The 24,375-nt window shown below is 41.4% G+C and overlaps 1 protein-coding gene across 2 annotated transcripts in view; it reads right to left on the bottom strand.

Moving 5' to 3' along the window:
- Positions 1 to 24,329, bottom strand: part of OGFOD3 (2-oxoglutarate and iron dependent oxygenase domain containing 3) — a 56,591-nt gene extending 32,262 nt beyond the window's left edge. The window contains exons 1-4 of one of the 2 annotated variants that reach the window (XM_020785925.3): positions 24,100 to 24,329; positions 21,344 to 21,561; positions 12,334 to 12,409; positions 10,759 to 10,801 (exon numbers count right to left, since the gene is read on the bottom strand). In XM_020785925.3, coding sequence (XP_020641584.3) covers positions 10,759 to 10,801; positions 12,334 to 12,409; positions 21,344 to 21,561; positions 24,100 to 24,212 — 450 coding nt within the window. In that variant the 5' untranslated portion in view covers positions 24,213 to 24,329. The remainder of the gene's footprint in view (positions 1 to 10,758; positions 10,802 to 12,333; positions 12,410 to 21,343; positions 21,562 to 24,099) is intronic. The other variant, XM_072990446.2, reaches the window with a different exon arrangement.
- Positions 24,330 to 24,375: the final 46 nt, after the last annotated feature.

Genomic DNA, 24,375 nt, shown 5'->3' with positions numbered 1-24,375 from the left:
TAAATTCAGATTAAGTATATTAGACAGAATAAAATTACAATTTATAAGAGGGAATGAAGGACTGGAACAGACTTATGCAGCATATATAAGAAAAGTCAAAGTGACATTTCTGAGGAAGCAAAGATTCAAACAGGGGTTGCATCGTAGTTCTATTTACAGAAATACATCATGCAGACTTTGAGACCATACTAAGATCAAATCCTCTCTAAATGAATCCCTATTGCTCTGCTTCAGCATTATACACTGAAAGATTCCCTAATACCTAACTAACAGTATTAAGGAGTAGTCCTTGCTACCAGTTTCTCTTCAGCACACCTGCAGAATAATATCCTGAAGCCTTCTAATGGTTATTTCTCATTTTATGTTCTGCACTCTCTTTTCTGTTGTCAACTATATGTGTGTTTGTACCTATCCCAATGTTTTGCTGTCCTGCCCCCCTTCTCTCACACACCTCCATATATTGGCTGCAGAGCACTGTGAGCTGCTCAATCTGTTAAAACTATGCCACTGTGTTTATCATACCTGAAAGACAGCTTATCTAACAGGATGAAGGAATGGATGCTATACTCTTGTACAGTGTGTCTACAAGGGATTATAGTTATTTTTAAAGTTTTTTAAATAAATAAAATATATCTGAAAGGATCCCAGAGGGTTTCAACAGCTGACATGCTTCATAAACTGCAGCAAATCCTGTCTTTGAAGACAACGGTTCAGAGATCAACTTGATCGTGAAGCTAAATAAGATCAACTTATTTTAACTTCCTACAGAAATAGCATCCACTTTTTCCCCTTTCTCTCATGGGCATACAACCAACATAAAAGAGTCTACCATCCTCAACCTGAAGAAAATCATGGAAACTTTTGGCTGTTGCCATTATGAAGGGTAAAGAAGGGTAAAATGAAGGATCAGGATTCGAGATGGACACGAGTCAAAAAAAAAATGACAAATCATGGGTAGCTACCCACAAACCACCCCTGAACCCTGGAAAAATGAACCGGTTTGTGGGTAATTTTTCCCCAGTATGTTCCTGGCAGAGGGGAACCTAATGCCTTCGCCCCCCCTGCTGTCCGCCCACCCCCTTCCTAATGCCCTTGTCACCTCTCTACCTCTTCCTGCTACCTCCTTCTCTTCCTTCTCCACTGCCAGCGCATGTAGCCAGGCTTCCCTTCTATTTTTCATTTTTCTTCTGGTCTGGCAAACTGCTGTTGGGCATTCAAAATAATTTAAGGATTTTCCACTGCCAATTGCAAAGACAAGACAGCTGTCAATCAAAATGACCAGACCACACATAAAATAGTTATACTAAATGAAAGAATTATCAAAGCTTCCCGGTAGGTCATGAAATGCAATGAGGTACAGAAGAGGGGAATGAAAGGACAACTTGCTTACCTCTAACTGTAGTTCTACAGCCTAAAGAGAATGTTAGTCCATACACATACTCCCCATCCTGTAGCTAATCCACAGTTCCCCTGTCTACTGCTGATATAGAAAAAACACTTGTGTGGCAATCTGAGGGGAGGATGGGTGGGGTTCTGCGAATTCAAGTGACCACCTGAAGAAATACAGTTACAGGTAAGCAACCTGTCCTTCTTCTTTGTCTATTCTGTGACTCATACATATGGATGATTGACAAAGTTAATGGCTGGTGGGATGTCAAGGGATTGCTGCTGTGCCGAATGCCCTGACATCCAGTCTATATTGTTTGAGGAAAGTTGAAGTTGCTGCTTCGCAAAGTCTCTCAGTTGAATTCCTCAACTGAACAATTCTAGGACAGCTGCTCTAGTTTGTTCGTTTAGTCGTTTAGTCGTGTCCGACTCTTTGTGACCCCATGGACCAGAGCACGCCAGGCCCTCCTATCTTCCACTGCCTCCCGGAGTTGTGTCGAATTCATGTTGGTTACTTCGCAGACACTGTCCAGCCATCTCATCCTTGGTCGTCCCCTTCTCCTCTTGCTGTCACACTTTCCTAACATCAAGGTTTTTTCCAAGGAGTCTTCTCTTCTCATGAGATGGCCAAAGTACTGGAGCCTCAGCTTCAGGATCTGTCCTTCCAGTGAGCACTCAGGGTTGATTTCCTTTAGAATTGATAGGTTTGTTCTCCTTGCAGTCCAGGGGATTCTCAAGAGCCTCCTCCAGCACCACAATTCAAAGGCATCAATTCGGCGGTCTACTTTCTTTATGGTCCAGCTCTCACTTCCATACATCACAACAGGAAAAACCACAGCTTTGACTATTCGGACTTTTGTTGGCAAGGTGATGTCTCTGCTTTTTAAGATGCTGTCAAGATTTGTCATCGTTTCCTCCCAAGAAGCGGGCGTCTTTTAATTTCGTGGCTGCTGTCTCCATCTGCAGTGATCATGGAACCCAGGAAAATAAAATCTGTCACTGCCTCCATATCTTCCCCTTCTATTTCCCAGGAGGTGATGGGACCAGTGGCTATGATCTTAGTTTTTTTGATGTTGAGTTTAAGACCGTTTTTTCACTCTCCTCTTTCACTCTCATTACAAGGTTCTTTAATTCATCCTCACTTTCTGCCATCAGAGTGGTATCATCTGCATATCGGAGGTTGTTGATATTTCTTCCAGCAATCTTAATTCCGGCTTGGGATTCCTCCAGTCCAGCCTTCCGCATGATGTATTCTGCATATAAGTTAAATAAGCTGGGGGACAATATACAGCCTTGTCGTACTCCTTTCCCAATTTTGAACCAATCAGTTGTTCCATATCCAGTTCTAACTGTTGCTTCCTGTTCCACATATAGGTTTCTCAGGAGATGGATAAGGTAGTCAGGCACTCCCATTTTTTTAAGGACTTGCCATAGTTTGCTGTGGTCCACACAGTCAAAGGCTTTTGCATAGTCAATGAAGCAGAAGTAGATATTTTTCTGGAACTCTCTGGCTTTCTCCATAATCCAGCGCAAGTTAGCAATTTGGTCTCTAGTTCCTCTGCCTCTTCGGAATCCAGCTTGTACTTCTGGGAGTTCTTGGTCCACATACTGCTGAAGCCTACCTTGCAGGATTTTGAGCATAACCTTGCTAGCGTGTGAAATGAGTGCAATTGTCCGGTAGTTGGAGCATTCTTTGGCACTGCCTTTCTTTGGGATTGGGATGTAGACTGATCTTTTCCAATCCTCTGGCCACTGCTGGGTTTTCCATACTTGCTGGCATATTGCATGTATCACCTTAACAGCATCATCTTTCAAGATTTTAAATAGTTCAACTGGAATGCCATCACCTCCATTGGCCTTGTCGTTAGCCAGGCTTTCTAAGGCCCACTTGACTTCACTCTCCAGGATGTCTGGCTCAAGGTCAGCAACTACATTGTCTGGGTTGTCCGGGATATCCAAATCTTTCTGATATAATTCCTCTGTGTATTCTTGCCACCTCTTCTTGACATCTTCTGCTTCTGTTAGGTCCCTCCCATTTTTGTACCAGCAACATGGGCTGAAGCAATAATTTCCCTTATACATAAAGAAAACACGGAAGGCAAAGAAATACAAAACTATAGGCTGATTTCACTGCTGAATGTGGACTATAAAATCTATGTGACTATTTTGGCAACTAGAATAAAAAGAATTTTAATCCACCTGATACATCAAGATCAGTCTGGGTTTCTCCCCAAAAGACAGATGAAGAATAATGTAAGGATAGTTTTAAATGCCCTGGAATACTACGAAGCACACCCGGAGAAACAGATGGCCATGATATTCCTGGATGCGGAGAAAGCTTTTGACAATCTTGACTGGCATTTCATGATACACACGTTAGAAACACTGCAGGGTGGAGAAAGATTTACGAAACTAATCAAAGCAATATATACTGAACAAAAGGCAAAAGTAAGAATCAATGGCGAATTATCAAAAGAAATCCAAATACAGAAAGGTACTAGACAGGAGTGTCCACTCTCCCCACTCCTATTTATTTTGACTCTGGAAATACTTAACGAACAAATTAGAAATAAAAAGGAATTGAAAGGATTAAAAGTGAAAGGTCAAGTCTACAAACTTCAGGCCTTTGCGGATGATTTAATTATTATATTGGAAGAACCATTGGATTCAATAGAAAACTTAATGACAATGTTAAAAAATTTTGGCGACATGGCAGGAATGAGAATAAACCAAAAGAAGACTAAATTACTTACCAAGAACATGAGAGAACAGGAACGACAAGAGTTAATAGAGAAGATGAACTTCCAAGAGGAGAAGAAAATACGATATTTGGGAATACAAATCACAAAGAAGACAAGCACATTATTCAAAGATAACTACATGAAACTAATGAAGGAGATACAGAACAATTTGGAGAAATGGGATAAATTACAACTATCGTTGTCGGGAAGAATTGCAGCGATTAAAATGACTATCTTGCCAAAAATCTTATTCTTATTTCAGTCAATTCCTATTGTATTAAAGCAGTCATTTTTAAAAGAATTTAATAAGATAATTATGAGATTTATATGGCAAGGTAGAAAACCAAGAATTAAAATTAAGGCAATGCAAGATGCTAAGCAGAGGGGTGGCTTTGGTCTTCCTGACCTGGATTTGTACTACAGAGCTTGTATTCTAGATTGGATAAAAGAATGGATAACTCTAGAAAATGATAGATTACTTATCTTGGAAGGACATGATTTGCAACTAGGCTGGCATGCTTATCTATGGTATAAAAAGGACAAAGAACAAAAAAAATTTAATACACATATGATAAGGAAAGCTTTACTGGGAACGTGGAGAAAGATTACACAACAAGTTTATTACAAAATACCTGCACGGGTGTCTCCGATAGAAGCCTTTACACAACCCAATCTTATGACAAAAGCAAATCTTCTAAGATATCAAGATCTATTAAAAATGGACGGTGAATTAAGATCTAAAGAGGAATTAGAGTCGCAGAATGTTTATTTAGACTGGTGGCCTAGAATACAGCTAGAATCTAGATATACAAAAGATAAAATAGAAGGTTTCTACTTTGAACAAACTATCTTCGATAAATTGTTATTGGGTTCAAAAGAACAAATTGTTAAGAAAATGTATAATTATATGTTGGAAATTCAAATACAAGAGGAAATGGTTAAAGAACCTATGATTAAGTGGGCACAAAATATAGGGCACAACATTGATATTGATCAATGGCTGAAAATATGGCAAAATAACATAAAGCTCACAAGATCGGTTAATTTTAAAGAGAATATATATAAGATGTTCTATAGGTGGCATATGACCCCAGAAAAACTGTCAAAGATGTATACTGATGTATCAAATAAGTGCTGGAAATGTGAAACACAAATGGGAAGTTACTATCATATGTGGTGGTCGTGTGGGGTAGCGAAAAAATATTGGAAAAGAGTACATGTTATGTTACAACAAATTTTGCTTTGTAAAGTACCACTAACCCCAGAATTGTTCCTATTAAGTATGATACCCGATAACATAGATAAGTCAAAGGAACATATAGTTATATACACTATCACAGCAGCCAGAATTATGTATGCTAGAAATTGGAAAAGCACGGCGCTACCGGAACAAGAAGATCTTATTGAAAAGATACGGGAAATAGCCGAAATGGATATCTTATCAGAAGTTATGAAAGATCAACCCTTGCAAAGGGCAACAGAAAGATGGGACTTATTTTATAAATGGACTGAATTAACAGGTAGTAGCTGAATATATATAGTGAAATGGAAACTTTATACACAAGGCAGAAAAGAGCAAATAGAATGATTTTAGAATGATTTTAGATTTGATATGGCAATAGGTATAGATTGGATATTAGTATGTTATGGTTTCCCCTCTCCCTCACAAATCCCTTTCCCTTACAAATCCCAACTCCCCTTTTCCTTTGTCACCCTTTATGTTAAAAAATAAAATAATAACCAAAAAGAAGTGTCTCATTCTCAACTTGTAAAAGGCCAACATCCTGCGGACATCCAAGTTATAAAGCAAGTTTTCCACCACCAAGGTGAGTGAAGGGAACAAAGTAGGGAGTATCATGGTTTGATTTCGGTGAACGTTGGAGACTACTTTAGGTAGGAAAGAAAAATCAGAAAACAGTTGTCACCTTATCCTTATGGAAGTGTAGGAAAAGTGGGTCATGTCGGAGGATGCAGAGTTGGCTAGCCCTGCATACCAAAGGGACTGCAACCAGGAACATGGTCTTGTAAGTCAGCAGCCTGAGATCTGGAGTTGCCATGGGCTCAAATGGCAGTTTCACAAGTTGTGTAGGCATTAAGGTAAGTGACCACTTGTGTAAGCACTAAGGTAAGTGACCACTACAGCGGCAGGGCTCTGGTGGCTGGGTAAACCTTTGTTAGACTCTTCAAAAGTCCTTTGAGGGTGGGTTTCCAAAAAAAGTGAGAAGCTGCAGAACCTTGAGCCTGATATGCCACAAACACTGACAAGTAGACTGTAATAGAAGAATGGGATAATCCTCTCTCCTTCAAGTGCTGCAAGAAATGGAGAACCATGTGAAGCTTAGGTGGAAGGTAGGGTTGCTGCAGTGATTATGTAAAATCTATGAATTTTCCCCATTATAATTACTCCTGGTGAGCAAAATTATTAATTCTGGCGCATTCCCCAAACTGCCTGTCTCAGCTGGGCTAAGTCCAGGTGATGGACTGACTGTCCCTTGGTCCTGTGTGATCCAGCACAGAATTAATGATAGGTGATACATATCCACTTGCCATGTGCCTGAGAATTGCGAACCAGGGCTGCCTTATTTTATTTATTTATTTACAAGATTTTTTTTAGCCACGCCATTACCAGTGGCCTCTGAGCGGCATACAACATTAAAACTTTAAAAACATTAAAAACATTAAAAATAGGCAATATTATAATAACATCCTATATTAAAAACAATCATTAAAACATTAATATTAATAAATCCTGCTGCTCATATGGCCAGCTAAAGAATACTATTTAATTAAAATGCTGGCTAAACAGAACGATTTTTGCCCGGCGCCCAAAAGCCAAAAGTTTTGGTGCCAGGCGGATCTCATAGGGAGGGGGGCAGCAGTCGAGAAGGCCCTATTTCAACATGCCATCCCCCTCACCTCTTTCAGGGATGGCACCTTCAGATTAGCATCCATGGGGCCACCAGTATTGCACTGACCTTCTCCTGGCAGAGTTTTATTACTACTCTGTGCAGTAGAGACAGTGGAGGAAAAAAACAAAATAGTTTCAGTGTCCAACAAGCCATAAAGGTATCTCCCAGCAATTTTTTTCCATGACCTGCCCATGAAAAGTACTTTCTGCATTTCCTATTGATTCAGGTTGCAATCCAATCTACCGCTGAACACATCTGGGGACAGCTCCCATAATAGTTTGACTGTGGTGTGGTTTCAAATGCCTCTGCCCATAAGAGGGAACTCTTTTCTTTCAGGGTCAAGGCAGTGTCAGAGGGTGAGCCATGAACTGCTCTCAGAATATGAGCAATTCAGTCTGCACACCCCTTGGGTTCTGTAAAGGGTGGAGAGCGTTTGCTCAGAGTTTCCTGACTCAGCTAGCTCCACTCCGGGGAGTGGATGAATGCAGGTGAAGAGACATGACTTTGTGACCTTTCCTCCTGGGATGTGGAACCCAAGCAGACTAAGTCATCTGGGTCATCAGTGTTTATTATGAGGTGAGCGCTGATGTGGAAAAGGATGAGATGTTGATGCCGTGGAGATTAGTGTTTGATGGCCTTAGATTTAGTCTTGGTCCTTTCAGGTTGGCTCTCCAAGTCTGTAGGCTTCATTCCTCTTCTTCTGCATGAAAGCTATTGCTTCCTTAGATATTGGTATTGATTTTGACACCAAAGGCTTGTCCTTGACACCAGGGGTAGATGTCTCTGGGCTAGGCTGTAAAGTCTGAATTGGTGGATCCTCAAGGGGTCTTGCCAAGGTTGTTTTACATTCAATTGCCTCCATCAATATCCACTTGAATGGAGTTTTACAAATAGAACCTGTAGAAATTGAAGTAGTTTGCTTAGTGATCATGTCAAGCACTTGTAACAATTTGTCCCAGAGGCAGAATTTAAAGTGGGACTGCCTGCTCTTGACAGCTACTTTGGTGAACTTTCAGCATATCTGGCAATTCTGTGTTTGATGCCCCTCACCTAGGTAGCAAAGGCACTTGGATCATCCATCAGTATTTTATTTGTGCAAGTAACACACTTCTTAAATAGGCCTGCTGGGAACATAAACACGATGAAGACAACAAATATATATATCTTTAAACAAAGAACGAAGAATGATAGTGAAAGCTGCTACCTCAATGGCAGCAAAAAGGGAACTGAGGATTAGTTACAGGGTGGGAAGCATGCACAATGGAGAGCATGTTCATCTTGAAGGTTCAGAAGATGTGTGTGAAAGGAATCCACATGTGTGAATTCACAGGGACCAAAAAAACACACATGTTTTTATTCAACTATCTTATCAAAGAAGGCTGCTATCTTTTTTCCAGATGCAATGGAAAGGCATCTCTTTGCTGTGTGGCACTTTTGATAAATGTTATTTGTTGGGAAATGCATTGTTTAAAATGCTAGCCATAAAGCTCTGTACCTAGCAATAGGGAAGTCTTCCAATGGCCATAAATGGTCATTGATGGTGTTCTTTCTTAATTTTGTTTAGCCATAAAAATTGTAACATTTCTAATGAAGAAAATGTTGAAACAACCCAAAAAGCCAAAATGAAAAATGATTGACCTTTACCTACAACAGGATTAGAACATCTGAATGCCCATAAGTATCTGAATTTGCTTTCATCTATGTCATTCCAAAGTCCAAGGAGCCAGAAAACAGTCATGAGGAAATTAACCAGGTTAGAAACACCTGGAGAGCAAGGGCCAAGGAATGAATTCACTCAAATGAAGCCACTTCACCCACAACAGAAATCCCAGTCATGTGATCCCCACTACTGAATCCAAAATTCTGAACCTGAATAAACATTGTTTAATAAAGAAAGAGGATATTAGTTTAATTAACACAGAAATGTGGGCTTGATCAGAATAATTTAAAAGCAAAGTCAGGGCCCAGCAATAGTCTTCTTTATCTTTCTCTTCCCGTCCAGAAACTGGATGCAGCTCTTGAGCCCAAAAGGGTTAAACAGCGATGTCTCAAGCTGATAGCAGCTGCTTTGTTCTTAAAATAAGGCTACCACAGAAGAAACCCCAATTTTTGCAGTTTAAGGAGACCTCAGCATGTTTAAACAAGAATTGGTTACAGACCTCTAGCAGATGAAGATAAAAACTGGGAATTAGGTGGTCTGGCCTTGTCCTACAATTGTGCTATTTTTGGTTTGACATTCATAAGATTATTAAAATTAGTCTATAACAATCACTATTTGATAAAACACAAATGTTCACTTAAACTATATCACTAATATATAGAATCTTTCTTCATATCAAAAGTATGGAGTGGAAAGAGCATTTTTATATCTTATGAATATTATGTTATATGTTTTACTTTATTTTTATTATTTGATTGATACATTTTTATTATTTTTGGTACAGCACTGGAAGGACAGATCCACTCTTGATTCACAACACTGAGTATAGGTGCAGGAGACACATTATTTGCTGAGTATAGGTGCAGGAGACACATTTGCTGATGTTTGCATTCACTCTTTTTTAACATAGAGACAGGGCAGAACACTTTCAAACAATTTCATCTGCTTTAATTAGTTGCTTATCTTCTAATTATATATTTTTCAAATGTCTTTTTTCCTTTCCCCTCTCCTCTGTTTTTACCATTTTCTTTATATATCAATGCACTAGATCACCTTCCTTTCCTCCCTTTCAACTTTCATTTAATAAAGATTTCCGAAAGTCCCATTGAAATAAAGAGGCTTTCTTCCAAATCAATGGCTTTAGGATTCAGGGGTGAAATGTACTAAGATGGCAAGTTAGAAGTTGATTTTTTGAAAAAAAAAATTATGACACCTTCACTTACTCATGTTAACCAGCCATGTGTTGTCATGCATGTCATACACTGTGGAAGGCTACTGAGGAAAGAGGTGCTTGCCATGTTGATTGTTCAGACAAACCTTTCCTGCCTGTGCTTCAACCTCTCCTTTTTTCCTCTAAAGCAGAAGAGAGAAATCAGATATTCTTCTGACTTCTCAGCCATTTTCCACTGCCTTTTTTTCAAAGCACAGAAGAGATATGTTAGAGTAAGAGCAGGTGTCCTGCCAAAGACCATAAGGGGAAGGTCATGGCTGAGAAGAGATCTGAGCAGGGATTCTCCACCACCTTCCTTTAATCAGTTGCACAAAAAAACCCACAGATTTTATAAGTGGGATGGGATTTATATGAGTAGGAGGAGAGAGTAAGAAAAAGTTTGGAATTAAGAGTCAGAAACCCAACAGGTATTAAATATCATGACCAAGCAGGCTCTCTTCCTGGATCTTGCCTGAGGAGGCATCCATAGACAAACCAATGAAGCACATTTCTGAAGCTTGCCCCCAACCTCCATGCATTTGTTTCTTCTCTACCAAGCTGATCTCTGACAAAGACAGTCTATTCTGCAGTTAGGAGGAATGAACGTTTCATGGATGCTGTTCGCATCGCTCTGGTGACAGAAGGATAACAAAATCTGGATTCTACTACCATCGAAACATGGGAACCGAAAACCCCTATTGGTAACTGAACTGAATGTCTACTATCAAGTGTAGTCAAGTCCTACATCTCTTTCTCATCCTGACGTTCCACCCCAAGAACCCTGTGAAATAAAGGCTGTGGAATCTTGCTTGGACACCAGAAGAATATATGAAGTAACAGAACTCTGCTCACCCCTCCATCCGATCCTCCAAGGGAGAGTCCCCTCTCTGCTATTCTGTGGATGAAACAACAGTCTCAAAACAAGGTTCTGGCACAATTGTTTACTACTTAGCACTGTGTATCATGTAAGACTTGTCCTCATTGGTAGGGAAGAAACAGCTTAGTTTTACAGCCTTTTTTCTCTTTCTCTCTCTCTTTTTCATACACACGCATGGAGACCATGCTTTTAATAACAGAAACAACTTACCTTTTAAACCCTGGTGATGAGCATCAAGATTATAGAAAGTGGGGCTTCAAATCATCTCCAGGGTAGGGTCACTGTGAAGAAGCCAAGACAATTGCTCCTTTTCTTAGTGCGAAGGCATCTGAGCTATGTATCCTGAGTCCTAGACATGGGCATGAACCGCCCGTTTGGTGGTTCATGCATATTTGTTTACTGGCCAAACAGCTATTCAGTGATTCCTAGCCCCGCCTCCTCTGGCAGGTGCCCACTCAGAGCCAGTGCCCATGGTTCTCCTACCCCGCCTCCTCTGGGTGCTGCCTTTGAGTAGGTGCCAGACAAGGCGGGGCTAGGAGGTCCTGGACACCTGTTCAGTCGGTAAATGAACCAGCATGAACTGCTGAGCTAGCCGTTTGTGCCCATCTCTAATTCTGACTACAAGGGCAATTTATAGCAGCAGCATTGTAACATGGCTCTGTTGGAATATAAGAGCCTGTATGAAGAGGAGGAAGAGTTTAATATTCGTTGAATCTAGATGGGCGGGGTAAAAGCAAGAAAATAAATAAAACTGAATAAATAATATCTCAGTTGAGGCACGTGATGTGGCCCAAGTTTACTGCTGAAAATGATGAGAAATTAGAAAGCAACTAATGAACGAAATCTGTTACTTTCTTACAGTTTACAGAAGAGCAGTCACACAACAGCCCATTCGAGATGTACATTTCCTTGCCTGCAGACCAGTTTGACAAAGGGGACCAACCACAGGAATAGTGCGCCTTTGCTTGCTTAATGTCTTGCAGTAGAACACATATCTGAACTTTGCTTTAATAGAGGCTACATGCTTGCTCCAAAATGGAAACTTCCCCATAAGAAAACAGGCTATCGGTGATTTGGGCTTAAGGCATACAGTGGCTTGGTCACGTCTGAGCACATGGGGACTGATTGGAGAACACTTACTTCAAATTCTGTCTAGCCTCAACAATAGTTCATGTTGCTGCCAACATTACAACCAGAGGGGCTATAAAGAGCAATGGCAAAAATGCACACTCCAAAAGAAAGGGCTTTGTCCCAGGTTCTATCTACACAAGTTCCAATGGGATTAGCTTTCCGTGACAAGCTCAAACAACCTGCAACGGTATCTCTACCAATAATTTTTATACACACACACACACCACACACCACACACCACACACACACACACACACACACACACACAGAGGTTATTTACTTGTAAGGTATAAATCTATCCTTTCCCCAAGGGATAGTACTCTATGAAAAGCATCTCTAACTTTTATTATCAGTTCACCACATGATACATTTTGTCAAGTCTTCAAACAAACAATTTAATTTCTAAAAGGAAAAATTACCTACGGATTCTCTCAGCTTCCTCTCTGTTGATTAGGGCATCTGTAACCCCCCTTCCACACTTCCGAGGGGTGCAACCTAGAAGAGGCATATACAGAAACATGGGAGGGATGGGGAATTAAGCATCTTTTAGCTGCTTCACCTGCATTCAGACATAATCAAATATCTGTTCTATTTAAAAGTTCTCCTGAATTCTATGGCGGTATTTCCAACACAAGTTCTTCTAAATCTGACAAAACAGTTGTGAAGAGGTTGAAAGATGTTTACAATAAAATAACCTTCTCTCCCAGTTTTATAGTTGACAATCTGAGACTTATAATAATAAGCCTCCATTTTCTGTGGCACCATCTTCCAAATCTTCCCTGTATGTCACACATGCATAAGGTGCAGTGTGTTGAATATTAGACCATTTACAGCTATTCCTTTTGTATCTACTGGTTTGTCTGTTGTGGGGTTGTTGGTCTACAGAGCTTTAAGGACTTCAGCTACAAATTAAACATGCATCTGAAAAAGTAGGCTGGTGTCACTAGAACAGCTTATGACAAGCAAAATTTTGTACTCTTTAAGATGCCACAAAACTCTGTGTTGGTTTAGCAACAATAGACCACAGACCAACAAAGTTGCCCCTCTGCATATTTCTGCCATTGTAAACAGGTTTCTAATGTTCATGCATGTAGAAAAAAACTTGAATGAAACAACTGGGAGATCATCACCTAAACATCACCCACGAACCAAAAGGAACACTAACATCCATTATTCATGTCACATGTTCCTGTAATAGTGAATTTACATAACTCTAATATCAAAAGCCTAAACACCGTGACAGCATGCCCTATGCTTCCCTTTGTTTCACCAGAATCACCATTATTCTGACAATTTCTTTTAAAAGAAACCATATTCTGCCACAGAACAAAACAAAGCTCCTTGATTTGAAGGACAAATGTGAGGTTTTGGGTTCATAGATCAGGCCTCTGATACCTATCCATGCCCACTACAATTACCCTTAGCGTAATTCTCTCAGTGGCTCAGGCATGTAATGGGAAGTAATAAGGGTACTTCATTTCGCTTTACTTTATTGTCTTCTACCTCTCATGTATAAGCAGGAGGGCTGACATTTTAGTCAAATAGTCTAGAAGGATGGCTGCTCTGTTTGGAATGATTCGCTTCTGTACATGAACCATGTAAATAATTCTTCGGCAGGTGCATATTCCTTCTTTTTGCCAGAACAACTTGCTGCAGAAATACGAAGGCGAAGATTCCAAGCAAGATCCCTTAACTAATCTACCAAAATAAGCTGACTTGGTATGCAGTGTTGTCCAGAACTGACCAGCTGCTGCAAACACTATAGTCTCTCAGCAGAGGATGTCACACTCAGACAGCACACATGGTCTCTGGAAGAATTCTGGGCTTCTCAAAACTCCAGCAGATTGAAGGTCCATATTTATGATAGAATTTTAAGGTGACTTTGAAGACGATGAAGTCATTATTTGAAACAAATTCAATCATCTTTAGTCATGCCTTCCATGCCAAATGGAAGAATTCAAGGATAAAATATAAAAAAGAAATGCTCAAAACTCTTCAAGAAACAACACTAGGTCCTGAAGTGGCAGAAATGGACATTTTATCAGAAGTGTTGAAAGACTGTCGGATACAAAAGGCAACTGAACGATGGGATTTATTTTAGAAATGGTTCAAGTCACCAGATAGTGTTTGAATAATATAGATCTTAACTAGGATGTAAATGTGACTTAAAACTTGGGAGGGCAGCCAATAGTAGAAAAGAGGAAAGTTTGATTTTGAGATTGCAATATGAATAGATTGGATGTCGGTAAATTTTGTGTTTTCCCCCCTCTCCTTTTTCCCCTTACACCCCCCTTTAACCTCTGTATCCCATACCTTATCGCAAGTTATTAAACAAACAAACAACACTAGGTCTTAAAATTGCAACTTATTTCCAAAAATACCCATTCTGAATTCTTCCAGTAAACTAAGCAATCAAGAGAGGCACCTTTCACATAGTAACTTTTTGTTATTTTATGCGAGTTGCCCATCTTAACAATCCAGCCTGCCCGTTTTTCTTCTCTGGACGTTTACAGCTTCATCGCAACATTGCAGAAAGGAGCAAGGGAAGAAGTATTGATTAAATGTCCGGCGAAGTTAGCAACAAATACTGAATCATGAGGTTGATCTTTGAGAAGAAATGAAGCCCCTAAGACTCACTTTTTCAACATTCAGAAGGAAACTTTTTCAAAAACCCTACAAACTGTGATGGGGTATGGAGGCCGCACTTCTAAAACATAAACAAAATTGTCACAGTGATATCTTGTTTAAGTGAGATAGGAATCCTTGGGACCACATATCAACATTAAAATCTGCCTATTAAGCAAGAACTAAGCAGTGATTTCATCTCCACTTTGCACTGCAGGGGAAGGGGGAAGCTTCTGGGCACACTTGAAGTAAGGTGGCCCCTGTTCTCTGTAGTCAGAAAAAGTTGCTTACTGATCATCTGTATAAAAACAACAGTGAAGAGGCAAAGATAGTTTTCTTCCTCTACAGCGAGAAACTAGAAAGCTACAGGAGCTGAGGAAAGGATTTAAAAAATCATCCTTCTAAATATCACACAGTTACAAGGCAGATTAGATTTAAATCAGTTAATTTCCCTCATGGTCACTACAATCTTAATACAATAATCTTCTATCTACTGACACTTCCATCTGAGAAGCTGCAGAGGGACAATAATTGGGTTGCCACTCCAAAGGAATAAGGATCATTGCAGGAAAATGAAGATTTTATTAGAACTCCCATGCATTTCCAACATTCTATCGTGGCAGGGGGTGGAGAGCTCCAGAAATGACTTTAAACAAGTTGGAAAATGGGGCTGATCAGGTCTGTCATTTCTTCCCTCCATGTATTTATGATAGCAAGTATTATCTCTGAAGTCACAGGCCCAGTTTGAAAACTGTAAAATTTTCTGATGGAATTATCTAAACTAAGCAAATACTGTACTTGGAGAGACAGACAGATTAACCTATACAGATATTTATGGAATACAACAAAATTGAAGACTAAATTCAAGATCTATTGGATTCTACCTTAAAATGTATTTAAAAGATTATGAGAAACAAAACAGAATTAGAATTTATTCCAGAATGTCATATTTGAGCTGTAAAAGGTAAAGGTTCCCCTTGACAATTTTTGTCCAGTTGTGTTCGACTCTAGGGGACGGTGCTCATCCCCGTTTCCAAGCCATAGAGCCAGTGTTTTATCCGAAGACAATCTTCCGTGGTCACATGGCCAGTGCGACTTAGACACGGAACGCTGTTACCTTCCCACCGAGGTGGTCCCTATTTATCTACTTGCATTTGCATGCTTTCAAACCACTAGGTTGGCGGGAGCTGGGACAAGCGACGGGAGCTCACTCCGTCACGTGGATTCGGTCTTACGACTGCTTGGTCTTCTGACCCTGCAGCACAGGCTTCTGCGGTTTAGCCCGCAGCGCCACCACGTCCCTCATTTGAGCTGTAACACATCTTAAATTAAAACTATCATCACATAAGGGTATTTTTTTAAAAAAAACCTTTTTTTTCAGCAATACAGATTTTGAAAAATCTGATCAAAATTTTAAAATCCAAATGAACTTCAAAAACAACTGTTTAAAAAAAGAACATTACGCTGTGGTTTTGGAGAAAACAGGTGTGATAGGAAGAAGAGGTGTCAACTGCTGAAATATTGGCCGAGAGGGAAGGAATCTTTCCTTCTACAGTACTTCTAAAGCGGCTCTATGACACATCCAAGGTGGTAGGAAGCACTTGCAAAACAGCACCCCAAGCGCTGCTCGGCCCTCTCTTTGCCTGCTTTTAAAACAAACACTTAGAGCTTTTCTATTCCAACAGCATTTTTTCCTTCAAATTCAAAACATTTGATTTTATAGTTTTAGTTGACTGTTGCCAACACAGTTTCATGATGCTGTTTTACAAGATCTCATGATGCTGTTTTATGAGAATGTCTTTACTGCCTTTCTTTTGTTTTATGGTAAGGTCTTTTATCAGTGTTCATCTGATTTTTATTTGCAAGCTGCCTGAACATCATTTTTATCACAGATAAGCCAAATATGTCTACATATATGAATAAATACAGTATGTACTCAGTGGTCAACTAACTAGCTTGCCAATAATCTGGTTCTAAGCAATGGATAAAATTCTGACAGGCAGGAAACAAGGTACTGTACAATTAGGCACACACTTCCAGTTCCAGTCCCATGCTAGATCAGATCTGGACAGGCACCAAGTTAGGCATTGTATTTATCTAAGCAGACAGACACAGGCTGCTGCATGAATACTAAGTCCTTTTCTAACATCAGGTTGGAGAAGGGAAGCCAGAATTGTAAGCATCTCAGGAGTGCCCTCAAGTGGGAATTCAGTAAAGTTAGAGTGCAGAAAGGAAACCATGAAAACACAAAGAAACCCACAAGATCAGGCCAAAAGCTAATCTAGTCCAGCAGCTTCATCCCCATAAACTCAGGTCCTGGCATTACCAAAAAGGATAAACAACTTCTACCTATGCATTTCTTCTAAAATTCTATATCCTTTTTTTTAAAACCTAAAAGGCCTAAATATTGTATCCTTTCTTCATGGGAAGATCTTCAGACCTCTGATAATTTGATTGCTTTTTTCCAGATCCATAATATCATTTTGAGTTACAGTAACCAAACTATGTGGAGTATTTCAAGCATGGCATCACTACATGTGCACATGAAAGCATTACTGCATTGGTAGTTTTATATTTGTCCTCTCCTAGTGATCCATGATGGATAACTTGCCTTTTCCATAGCTGCTTCACATTGGGTCAAAGTTCAGTTTTGTAATCAGTCTCAGATTGGTTGATTTTTAATTTGGCAATACAGCCTAAAATTTCATACCCCGTCACCACTGTTTGGTCCAGTTGTTCAGAATCCCTTCTTGAGAAAGGTAGTCTGAGCATCACTCTCTGTCCCACATCTTCTATACTAAAGACAGACACAAACAATTCAAAGCCTCTATTCTCCTTTAGCACACTTTGTCACGTAGCACTACTCTAGCTGGCTTCCTACTAGCAATTCAACTCTCAGATTACTTTTCTGCATCTCCAGTTGTTGGCTTGCTTTTTATTTCTATATTTATTCATTTAGTGAAAAAGTGTGTTCCTCAAAACATTTTCATTCCCTGTATGATACTCCACAGCTCCTGTCAGAATTCCCCAGGATTGTGTTTAAAAGCTTCTCTAAAACCTTTTCCATATGAAGTGCCAGCAGTTCTACTTAACTGAAGTGTAACTCTTCTATAAAGAAAGCAGTCGTACAACAAAGCCCTATACAGTGATGCCTCGCAAGACGATGTTAATTGTTCCGCGAAAATCGCTGTTAAGCAAAAACATCATCTTGCGAAACATGTTTTCCCATTGAAATGAATTGAAAACCTGATAATCCGTTCCAATGGGAACGGATTGTCATCGTAAAGCAAAAATTGCCATAGGAAACATCATTAAGCAAAACGCGGTTCCCAAGCAAAGACAGCTGTCTAACGAAACAGAGACCATAGCGAAGCAAAACCAAGCTGTCAAAAACATTGTAAAGCGAAAAACAGGGACCTAAAATTTAACCATCTTGAGAGGCAAAGTCCCTAACATCGTAAAGCAAAAATCGCCCATAGGAAACATTGTTAAACGAAGCGCAAGATGGCTCCGAAAATCTCAGTGTAAAGCGAATTTGTCGTTATGCAAAGCAATCGTCTTGCAAGGCACCACTGTATATCTTTGTCCTACCAATCTTTGTCACATTTTGTACAAATTAATATTAAACAGGTTGACAACTACTGATCTACCTAATTACGAAGACCCACCCTGCATATTTAGCATTTCCAGGTATAGTTGTCAAACTTAATATAATCCATCATCTTCTCTTTGAATCTAGATTACAGAAGTAGTTACTGTTGTAACATTTAACTAGTGGTTCTCAATGGAATTTAAGGTATTGAATAAATATTTTGTGTTTTGGGGCACACATGGTTCAACGATTTGTTCTTATGTGCAGTCCTGTCAATTCTGACTTATGGTGATCCTGACATCATTTTTGAGGTTTCTGAGTGATTTATCATTGCCAGCTATGAGGCAATCCAAACCGAGGTTTCCCGGAGCCTGGTCCAATACTCTATTCACTATACTACATTGGTTTTCGGTGAGAAAGACAGGGGCATAGACATCCTTGTCAGTATACAGTCGCACTATGACAAGAGACCCAAGAACCTCACAACAATGGCTACACAAATGAGCCAACCGAAAACAGGGTTGTTGAAGGGTTACAAGGCATTGTGAGCTCTAGGTATAGCCTAAGCCAAAAGAGAGGGGCATAAACTGAGGCTACAGAAGTCCTGTCAGTCATAGGAGTTGATGGACAATCCCTGGAGAATTGCCTAGAATGGGTATTCATATCTGTAGGATGGCAGACATGAAAAGGGCTTTGCTTCCAGGGACAGAAATAGTGTAGGAAGAGGGGAAGGAGGAAGTGACAGATAGGCAGATGCTGGGGGAAGATCAGTCCCTTGCCCAGGAGGAAAAAAATCCCCCCTGGAGAAAAACGATTGAAATCCGAGAGTCAGGCAGAAAGGTGGAGGTCTCAGTGCCAGGAAAGGTAACAGGTGTTTTGGACCAACACAAGAGGGACAGATGCTTTCAGACTCAAAGAGGGTTGAACCCCAACCAAGAGGGGCCCAGGAGCTAGAGGAGATGAGAGGGGATGTGGAACCACAAAGAAAAGAGGAGTGGGGGGATGATCTAGAAAAATACTGTAGGCATCCTTCCGTCTCGAGAGACTATGGCAGTGATGGCGAACCTATGGCACACGTGCCACAGATGGCACGCAAAGCCATTTCTGCACACACACGAGCCATAAGTCAATGGATCGCTACTCCCCCCCCCCCCCGCACAGCCAAACCTGAGAAGGCAGCTGCAGCCATGCTGCTGGTGCTTCTACAGGCGGTGGGCAAGGACCCGGAGTGGGATCTTGAGGCACCTCCGTGCTCAGGATTCCCCTTCCTGCCACCACTTCTGGTTCCGTCACTGCTGTGGCTGGCCGCCTGCTGTTTTTTTGTTTTTTTTTTAAATTCAGTTTGGGCACTTGGGCCCAAAAAGGTTTGCCATCACTGGACTATGGTAATGTGCTCTGAATAGAGGTCTTGGAACAGCGTCTAGTGTGGCTGAGAAGGCCAATTTGAGAGTGACAATCCCTTCCACACTGAAGACAAATACAATACGTCCCCTGTCCAGCTACCTCATTTTCCTGGTTTCAGGACTGCCTCTTCGCCTCAGTCTGCTGAACAAGTGTCTCTTCAAATTGGGAGAGGCCGTGATGCACCGCCTGCCTCCAGGCTGAATGTTCAGATGTCAAGATTTCCCATCTGTTGAGGTCCATTCCTAAGGCCTTCAGATCCCACTTGCAGATATCCTTGTATCACAGCTGTAGTCTCCCACTGGGGTGCTTTCCCTGCACTAATTCTCCATACAGGAGAACTTTTGGAATTCGACTGTTAGCCATTCTCACCACATGCCCAAGCCAACGTACACATTGCTGTTTCAGTAACGTATACAGTGGTGCCTCGTTAGACGATGATAATCCGTTCCATTGAAATCGCTGTTTAGCGAAATCATTGTCTAACGAAAAGCATTTCCCCGTTGGAATGCATTGAAACGTGTTTAATGTGTTCCAATGGGGAAGAATCATTGTTGTCTAGCAAAGATCGGCCATAGGAAAGCCGCTTTACAAACTACCGATCAGCTGTTTAAATCACTGTCTTGCGAAGCTTAGGTCCCGAAAACAGCTGTTTTGCGAGCACGGAGGAAGCTGTCAAAATCGTCGTCTAACGAAAATTGGTTTGCAAAGCAGGGACCAAACACTGTCCAGCGAAATTCCCCCATAGGAATCACTGTTTTGCAAATCGCTATAGCGATCGCAAAAAGTCAATGTCTTGCGAAAAAACTGTCATGCGGGGTAACTGTCTAGTGAGGCACCACTGTATATGCTAAAAATTCCAGCTCATTTGAACTTTGTCCAAATAGAGTAGGAATATATACAGTATATAAGGACGATCCATGGCAGGGAGTAAGTAAAAGTCCAATTGAGGGTGCCTAAGGGGAAGCTAATAGGTACAAATATAAACCAGCCCCACAAAGGAGACGAAGGAATAGAGGAAAGATAGTAGTCCAGTGCCCTCCATGACTTAGACACTGGTGGAAAAAGAAATCTTGTGCCCACTGACCTTGAGAAAAAGAGAGCCTGAGACATGTGAGGGGAAATGTTACCATACCTGTCCCCAGTATGGGCACATTGACCCTTGCTCTGGGGAGAGTCAGTGAAGGAGAAGAAACACGATCTCTAAACTGAGCATATTGACCAGGATAGGGACTTCGCAAGTGGAACTGAGTTCTCCAAATAAACTGAGGCCATCCCATGGAACAGAATCAGAGAACAGCTACATAATAGAGAAAGAATGGGACCAGTGCCCGGAACAGGGACTAGAGACTGTGCTTGTAATGGTTTGCTTTCCTCTCCCTCCTTCCCAGTGTCAATAAATCCTGTTCAGTTTTATTCTGGGCTACTGGGGCTCACAGTTCCACATCCCAGTGGTATCCCAAGACATAGTAACCTAAAGAACCTATAAAGAAACACTCTGAGAAATCTGTGGTCTTGTAAATGCCACTTTTAATTTGATCATTACTTTTGGCTCTCTCAAATCCAAAAGAAGAACTGCAAGATCCCTCCCAGGAGAGACTCACATAGCACCAGTAGGGCATGAGACGAAAGCCATTGGCTTGCCCAGTGTCCACTGCATTGTTTAAATTGAAAGGGGGGGGGAGAGAATATAAAGTGGTGTCATAGCCAAAGGCCCCCCTGACAACCAACACTCCTGATGGCATCAGCAGGCAACCTCTGGGTGACATTTTCTTAGCCTTGTACTACCGCAGGTCACAAAGTATAAATACCTTCAAAACGTTTGTGGCTATCATAGTCCTCCGAGCACGGTATCTCAATGAACTTGTCTGACACGACCTCACTGTAACGGGCCAATACTTCTGTAACTCCATCTTCACTGAGCAAATAACTTCCACTCAGGAGGTAAGCCAGCATGGCAGATGAGAGAAAAAATGCCACTTTCAGCCACTTCCGCCGAGAATCTTTTGGAACGCCACTTTTTGTAACACTGAAAAAAAGTTAAATTCACTTGTAAGAGAACAAACACTACATTGCATTTTAATATTGAGGTATCACTTAGCAAGCTAAACCTAGTTTAATTCTGACCTGAAGATATGGAAGCTTTGTTGTTATGTGCCATCAATGCACTTCTTATTTACAGTAACTCTGTGAATGAGTAAATCCCCAAAAGGTCCTGTCTTTAACTCAGGTCTCACTAACTCTACGTGGGGCTCCCTTTGAAGCTGATGCGGAAACTTCAGGTGGTGCAGAATGCGGCGGCCAGACTCCTTACTGGAGTGAGAAAATACCAGCATATCTCTCCTACTCTGGCCATGCTGCACTGGCTGCCCATCCGTTTCCGCATTGACTTCAAAGTGTTAATGCTTACATATAAACCCCTAAACGGTTTAGGACCTCGATACTTGGCGGAACGCTTACTCCCAACTAGTTCTACCCGTGTCACCTGCGCGAGCCAGGAGGTGAGGCTGAGGAGCCTGATGCCGAGGGAGGCCCAGAAGGAAAGAATTAGAAACCGGGCTTTCTCGGCGGTGGCTCCTCGTCTCTGGAATAACCTACCTCCAGAGATTCGCGCTGCACCCTCGCTGGGTACTTTTAAGAACCAACTAAAAACATGGATGTATAGAGAGGCCTTCCCTTCCAGTTAATTCCTATCCTCTTTCCTTTTTTTCTCTATTTATTTGATTTATTTTTATTTTTCCCAACTTATAGAATCATTTAATTAATTAATTGTTATAATTTTTTTTAGAACTTGTTATCCTTATGTTGTAAGCCGCCTAGAGTGGTCGAAATGACTAGATAGGCGGGGTATAAATACAATAAATAAAAAAATAAAAAAACTCAAGACTGTAACTTTCTTTATTAGTCAGTCTTTCCCCCTCTTTCTTCCTGTCTTCCTGCTGTGTTCAACTTTTACATGCATTATGAACTTTCACAGGCGGTCTTGTCTTCTCATGATGCGCCCAAAGTACACCAGCCTCAGTTTTGATATATGTGCTTCTAAGGAGAATTCAGGCTTAATTTGATATAGCACTCACCTATTGATCTTTTTTGCAGTAGATTATATCCATAAAGCTCTCCTCCTACAGGTGTAACACCTGTCTACACATTATTTCAGGTCAATTTCCTATGACTGTATTTATGTATCCTGTGGTGTTTATTTTGCATGAGCCAAAACCATAGGAACTCTAGCACAACCTTATTTAATGACCCGGTTTCTCCAGTTCCCAGACCTCATTCACAGGACGGGATAAATTCATCACTCAGTCTTAACTGTGATCAAAACAGTCTCAGACTGTTAAATGATTAATTCTTGACAAAATCACTCTTCATAAATAAGGCATGATTTACTATAAATATCTGTTCCCCAGAATTCCATAGAGATCTGAACACCTGCGCTCCACCTCCACTTGTTCTAAGCTACACAGACAGCTATGGATGTATTAACAGCCTTTGTCTTGCCCTTTCTCCAAAGAACACTTCTACCCTTGCAACTGTCTTTGCAATAATTTAGGTCGTGTACAGGATTAGTCTAAGATCACCCAGCAGGGCTGAAGCTACGTTTCTCCTGCTCTAAATTCAAGGCTCCTGTTGCTACCTTGCAATGAGGAATACTAAACAGAAGCCATTAATCTGGAGCTGGGAGGAAGGAAAAACACAACCCTTAAGAAATATAAAGAGGCCATAGTGGCAAGCTTGCTACAGATGTTCCAAGACCAAGAAAGTAACATTTTCATGTGTGTGCATCTATCCATATGCACATACCCGAAATACACTTAAGAGAACTATTGTAGCATGTAAAAAGTCTCACACAAAAATCTTGCATGGGTATTCACCCATTTTGCTCCACTGGCGCTTTATTCTTTCCATAGTAGTCTATATAATACTATTCGATATAGTATTTGATATAGTACTGTATTCTATAGTACAGTATTGTGCCCATAGCTTTCTAGACGGGGCAGGTCACTGGAGATGGAACTGTCCAGGAACTGATCCTCAACAGCTCCTTAAAGACGGGGCCCGGGGGGAGGGAGGGAGGAGGAATATGAAAACCTTGTTTCTTTTCCCTCCCCATCAACTTGTGTTTCCGATCCCGGGCAAAATAGTAAACCAAAAGGATAAAGCTGTCTGTGTCTACTCGGAACCAAGTCCCACCGAGTTCCGCAGGGACACTCTCCGCCGAACCAGCGGCGCGGGCAATCGCACGCGCGTAACCAAGCCAGAAGGAAAGGATGAAGAGCTTGCCCTGCCGTTATACGAAGAGGGAACGGCCACTGCAAACACCGGCCTCCTGCTCGTGGGAACACGGAAAAAAAGAGAACAAGGGCAGGAAACACGTGCAATTCATCCCCCCCCCCGACCCTTCCTTTGCGTGCCATTTAAAAGCAAGCTCTTGAATCCCGAAGTGAGATTTCAATCGGCTCGCAAATTCGGAGCCACGGAGTCCGCTACCACCACCACCACCCCGCCTTCCTTCGATGGAGAAGAAAGCCCGCCTCGACTGCCTCCCCCTTCAGGGAAGCTGTACCTGCTGGGGCGGCGGCGGCGGCGGCGCTGCTGCTGCTGCTCCTCCGCTCCAGCCCCAGCTCCAGCCCCAGCACTCTCCGGCATTCTGGCACCCGCTCGCCGCTGCGGAGCCATGGCGTTCGTTCAGCGAGAGAGCCTGGGTTCGATGCTTTCGGGCATCCACTACACGCCCCTTCGAGGGTAGGGAGACGAGGCCGGGCCCGATAGGCATTCCCTTTGATCGAAGCGGAAGCGGCTGCGGAGAGACGCTCAGGCAAGCGCCGCGGATCTCGGAAAG

The sequence above is a fragment of the Pogona vitticeps genome, chromosome 2 (genome assembly GCF_051106095.1).
Source record: "Pogona vitticeps strain Pit_001003342236 chromosome 2, PviZW2.1, whole genome shotgun sequence".
Classification (NCBI taxonomy): Eukaryota; Metazoa; Chordata; class Lepidosauria; order Squamata; family Agamidae; genus Pogona; species Pogona vitticeps.
This window is presented reverse-complemented; position numbering and strand designations above follow the sequence as displayed.